This window comes from Papilio polytes, unplaced genomic scaffold (genome assembly GCF_000836215.1).
Source record: "Papilio polytes unplaced genomic scaffold, Ppol_1.0 DF821845.1, whole genome shotgun sequence".
Classification (NCBI taxonomy): Eukaryota; Metazoa; Arthropoda; class Insecta; order Lepidoptera; family Papilionidae; genus Papilio; species Papilio polytes.
The window spans coordinates 5,521,056-5,527,055 of NW_013527359.1; the positions used below are offsets into that span (position 1 = coordinate 5,521,056).

General features: G+C 37.1%; 1 protein-coding gene across 1 annotated transcript in view; it reads left to right on the plus strand.

The window, feature by feature from the left end:
• Positions 1 to 5,534, plus strand: part of LOC106108114 — a 29,828-nt gene extending 24,294 nt beyond the window's left edge. Inside the window, exons 5-9 of the mRNA XM_013289201.1 lie at positions 231 to 364; positions 2,584 to 2,719; positions 3,418 to 3,524; positions 4,392 to 4,525; positions 5,364 to 5,534. Of these exons, the coding sequence (XP_013144655.1) occupies positions 231 to 364; positions 2,584 to 2,719; positions 3,418 to 3,524; positions 4,392 to 4,525; positions 5,364 to 5,463 (611 nt within the window). The 3' untranslated portion in view covers positions 5,464 to 5,534. The remainder of the gene's footprint in view (positions 1 to 230; positions 365 to 2,583; positions 2,720 to 3,417; positions 3,525 to 4,391; positions 4,526 to 5,363) is intronic.
• Positions 5,535 to 6,000: the final 466 nt, after the last annotated feature.

Sequence of the window (6,000 nt, forward strand, 5' to 3'; positions counted from 1 at the left end):
AATCGCGAGCAACAGCTAGTCCATACTAATATTATAAAGAGGAAAGATTTGTATTTTTGTATGTATTGAAATGACTCAAAAACTACTGGTCCGATTTTAAAAATTCCAACACCATTATAAAGCTTAGTTATTAATAAGTAACATAGGATATACTTTTTAACTTCAGGGAGACGAAGTCGCGGAGAACAGTTAGTAATATAAAAATATATAACTAAGTCGTGTTATTCCAGGTCTTAGCCTCATCAAGGTAGCAGCGCTGCGCTGCTACAAGCGTCCCTTACTTATAAGATATTTGGTGCAATGTGCTCGTACAGCACTGAAACACAACACGCCCCCGCCCGGGACTGAATATCTGTTCCATGAGGTAAGTACACTGTTTTAACCACAGATTTTTAAATTATAAATAGACAATCCAGGTGGTAGTGCCCCTAGGGGCGCCTTAGGGCGCAGAGTCCCAATTTATTGGGACGCAACGAGGGCCCCTCCCCGGGGCGGTCAGTGGGGCGTCGCGGTGGCAAGCGCAAGCGATCCCGTAGCGTCCCACACAATGGCCAGGAGGGAACGAAGGGGTTTAGTGAGGTATGCCCCCCATTATGGGGGGAGAGTCATACATAACTCACGTGTCTGCCCAGAGGCATGGAGTATGCGTAACGCATTCCCCTTCGAAAAAAAAAGGTGATAGTGCCCGCTTTAACATCTTAGCACTGCAGGGCACGCCCCCAGTAATACCACGACCACTCAGAAGACAGCCGTGAAGTGGAAGAAATCCCGTGTTTCTCTGATGAGTGTGGTACCGGAGGCCTAATTTAAGTCCCTTTTTCTTTACCACCCTTTTCTTATAAGGAGAGGATGGGAAGGAGAAGTGGATTTGACGGAGGAGATGCATAGGAAGGGGAGATATTCTCTTCATGTGCGTATCCTTGTCTGTTGGATAAGGGTAGGCAACGCATCTGCAATTGCGGATGTCTATGGGCAGCGGTCGCTTCGCCATTTTGGCGGATTTAGGTGGCCGCTTGCTCGTTTGCCACCTTATGTTATAAAAAAAGACAAAACTTCTCTGAAAGGCTACTATATCAGTTGTCAAGTTTCTCGAGTTAAAAGTTAAAATATACTATTTTAACCACAGACATTTGTGAAATACTAGTTTTCATCCGCGACTCCGTTTGCGTGGAATTAAAAAAAACTTAAATAAGTAGCCTATGTGCTCTTCCAGACTATCCTCTACATCTATACCAAATTTCATTGTAATCCGTTCAGCTGTTTAGACTATAAACTAACAAACATTCATCCATCCATCTAAACTTTCGCATTTATATTATTAATAAGTATTAAAAATTATAGACGAGGCTGAAAAAATGTAATGTTAGAAAGGGACAAAAACTACAAGCCTTTTGGCTTATAGTTTTTGTCTAAAACAGAAGAAGAAAGAAATTTGAAATTGTTTTTTTGCAAAGAAACAAGATTCCTGGCAATTATCATTGTCAAAGGCCTCGTTTTTATTTAAGCATTTGCAATTGAAAGATATACCAAACTAGCTTTCGTCCGCGACTCCGTCCGAGTTTAATAAAAACTATTAAACTACGTCGTAGTCTTTGACTCCAAAAATCAAACAAAAAAATGGGACCCACCTGCAAGCATTACCTTTCGGATAAAAAAAGAATTATCAAAATCGGTCCACTAGCGGCGGAGTTATGCCGTAACACACATAAAAAAATATACAGACGAATTGAGTACCTCCTTCTTTTGGGAAGTCGGTCAAAAAGCAAAAGCAAGCTTATGTATTCAGTATATCCTCTACATGTATGACAATCATCGAGATCCCAGCAGCTTAGGGTACAAACAAACATATATTAACTTCGCATTTATAATCATACTAATATTATAAATGCGAAAGTTTAGATGGATGTTTGTTAGTTTGTAGCCTAAACTGCTGAACGGATTTTGATGAAATTTGGTATAGATGTAGAAGATATTCTGGCAGGACACATAGAATACTCACTTTTTTAATTCCACGCGGAGTCGCGGGCAGAAGCTAGTTGGTATAGGGGCCGTCCATATATTCATCACCAGCTCACTATATGTCTCCACCGAGATGCTCGGAGCCTGCCCTAATAAGGGGTGACTAGGCCATAGTCATATGTTACGTCAATTCTAAATTAGGTGGGAGGTTGGTCTTCGGATGACGGTAAATGATAGGAGGGGGGGGGGTTTTTCGAAATTGACGTCATTTATAGTTTATTATTCACGTACAAAAAGATTATTTCTAAAAAGAAATTTCTTCCAGCACACCTAGTAAGTGAGACTGCAAATGTGAGGCGGCTATGCGCGTACAATACTAAAATAACTCATAATAAACATACTCGTACAAGTAAAAATAATAAAGGTGATTCTATAACCAAGTGTTTTAATCATATGATAGCCTATTTTTCTCAAATCTGCAATATTTTAATTTCGACAAACTGATAATGACGTCAATTTTGGTAAAAGGGGGGGTCATTAAGAAATACGATAGGATGATAGGTCTAAAGTCTGAAAAAATCGATGACGTAATTTATGGACAGCCCCATAATTGTTTTCTTTCAGGTGGATGCTTTAGGTGATAATTTGCTGATAGCTTGTGTACGAGCTGGAGATATCTGTGCTGATGTTCTCTTTGAATTAGTGATGAGAGGAGATGGTGATATGCCGCTGTTTGATGTACACCATACTAATACTGATGGTAAGGACTTTTTTTCTTTCTATGTACCACTAGCTGTTTCTCGTAAATTCGCCCGCGTGATATTAAAAAATATAGCCTATGTTACTCACAGATAAATTAAGTATTACCTTTGTAATGGTGAAAGATTTTTTAAAATCGGCCCAGTAGTTTTTGAGTTATTTCAATACGTACAAAAATACAACTCTTCCCTCTTTATAATATTAGTATAGGTAAATTAAAATGGGTACTAAATTGAACATAGATTAAAGGAAATTAAAAAAAAATGTTCTTTTTTTTTCAAAATAGTCTAATATGAAAGGAAGAAAAGACTGATGTATAAATGCATTGTCATGCATTTAAGGATTAATAGCTATTACCCGCGGCTTTCCACGTGGTATTAAAAAAAAAAACAAAATTAAGTATACTATGTGTTTTTCCAGACTATCTCCTTATGTCTACAAATTTGATCGAAATCAGTTTAGGCTACAAACTTTAACAAATATATCTAAACTTTCGCATTTATAATACTAGCTTTCACCCGCGACTCCGTCCGTTAGTAATAAAAAAAAAGAAAAGTAAGTAGCCTATGTGACCTACATCTATACCAAATTTCATCGAAATCCGTTCAGCAGTTTAGGCTACAAACGCTAACAAACATCCATCTAAACTTTCGCATTTATAATATTAGTAAGATGATGTATTTCGATGTTTATTTCCAGGCTACACGGCGTTGCATGTAGCTTGTACTCTGCACAGCGCTGATTCACCCAGACTTCATTCAGCGCACGTTTTGTTGCAACACGGCGGGGCTGATGTATGGAAAGGGGTGAGTTTTAAACCGTAACGTGGCAATTGAAATAGCCACCTGAATTCGCCAAAACGGCGAAAATACTCCCCATAGACGTCAGCAATTGCATGTGTTGTTTATATAGATTCGAACCCAAGACCTGTAGATTAGAAATCTATCTGAAATGTCTGTTTGTAATATCAAAAGAAATTTCAGATTTCGGGAAGGTGTATACGTTGTTGATAATGAAAATCGCATTTAAATTTGTCTGTCTGTCTGTCCGTAAGCCGCGTTTCTTTCCAAATAACCTACGAAACAACTGGGCCGATTTCGTTTGGATTTTAACTGAAGGGTAGCTGACATAGACAAGCTTAAAGACTTATTTTAATACTAGCTGTTCCCGTGCGGCTTCATCCGTGAGAAATTAAAAAAAAAAGTTTTATTGTTCACATTTGTCAAATTATCAATACCAAATGTCAAAATGACATGACATCACAAACTTTAGCAAACTTGCTTCCTTGATGTTGGCAGCAACTTATGGTTTCCCACATTAGAGTTTTTATCCAAAATATTTACACCCTAAATTTAAAGGCGTGAAAATATATAGCCTAAAGCGTGACGTAAGTGTAGGGCTTTTTATTTAAAAAAGGATTATTCAAAAATATGGTGTAATTGCTAACATCTTAGGCAACAAAGAAGTGTATGTTTACGCTTTATTATAATAGTATAGATTGCATGGACGCAGTCGCGGGCAATAGCTAGTTATCAAGGGCTGGAAACAAAAAAACCAAGATAGGTCGATATGCAGAAATTCACTGGACCAGGCATACCGCGGCTGTAGTGCCTCTGATGATGATGATGATGGTGGTGGTGGTGATGATGATGATGTTGTAAATGTTGTTACAGGATGTAAAAGGAGGTGACACAGCGGTACATTTAGCTGTGAACTCCGCGACGTGCGATATCCGTCTGCTAATGGTCATATTCAGACAGATTGATAGGAAAATGTGGAAGAAACTTGCCCACGCGCAGAATAGAAGGTAAATATATAACATGAGATTGTTTTTTTCTTCTAGCTTACTACTTTTTGTCTATAGTCATAATAATGTCTAATTTAAGTTCCTTTCCCTTTACAACTCTTTTCTTATAAGAGAATGGGAAGGTAAAGTGGATTTGACGGTGGAGATGCATAGGAAGGGGAAATGTCCTCTTTATGTGCGTCTCCTTCGTCAATGAAGGGTAGGCAGCGCTACAATTGGATGTTTATGGGCAGTCGCTTCGCTATTTTGGCGGATTCAAGTGACCGCTTGCCCGTTTGCCACCTTATGCTATTAAAAATGTGAAAGTTTAGATGGATGTTTGTTAGTTTGTAGCCTAAACTGCTGAACGGATTTCGATGAAATTTGGTATAGATGTAGAGGATAGTCTGAACACATAGGCTAACCACTTTTGTTTTTTTTTAATTCCATGAGGACTTGTAACATAAAGAGGAAAGATTTGTATGCTTGTATGTATTTGATTTACTTAAAAGTTGGGCCGATTTTAAAAAATCTTTCACAATTTAAAAGGTAATGTATGTGTAACAAAAGATATATTTATTAACAAGCTTTCGTCCGCAATTCTGTCCGCGTAAAATAAAAAAAACATAAGTGAGTTGCCTATATATCCTTCCAGACTATACTCTACATCTATACCAAATTTCATTATAATCCGTTCAGCAGTTTATGCTACAAACTCTAACAAACATCCATTAAAACTTTCGCATTTATAATATTAGTAAGATTTCATGCGGGCGATGTCGCGAGCAACAGTTAGTTTCCTATATATCCAGTTATTATATAATATTTTTTTTTAATTCAATGTTGTTTTTATTTTCAGTTCGGTGACACCCCTGGAATATGCCAGATCTGCTATCAAATCAACAACCAGACAGAACTACCCTCAGGAAGTGCTGGAATTCTTGAAGAAATGCCGTTAAAATATAGTTTATATATATATTAGCTTTCGCCCGCGACTGCGTCCGCGTGAAACTAAAAAATAATAAAAATATAGCCTATGTTACTCACAGATAAATTACCTTTCTAATAGTGAAAGAATTTTTCAAATCGGCCCAGTTTTTAAGTGAATCAAATACATACAAAAATACAAATCTTTCCTCTTTATAATATTATTTACTATACTTCTATACTAATAAAATAAAGCGTAAACACACACTTCTTTGTTGCCTAACATGTCAGCAATTATAGCATATTTTTGAATAATTCTTTCTTTAATAAAAAGCCTTACACTTAAGTCACGCTTTAGGCTATATATTTTCACGCCAATAAACTTAGGGGTAAATATTTTGTATAAAATCCCTAATGTGGGAAAGAGACCATAAGTTGCTGCCAACATCAAGGAAACAAGATTACCAAGGTTTGTCATGTCATGTCAGTTTGACATTTGCTATTGATAATTTGACAAATGTAAACAATAAAATAACATTTTCATAATTTAATGCGGATGAAGCCGCACG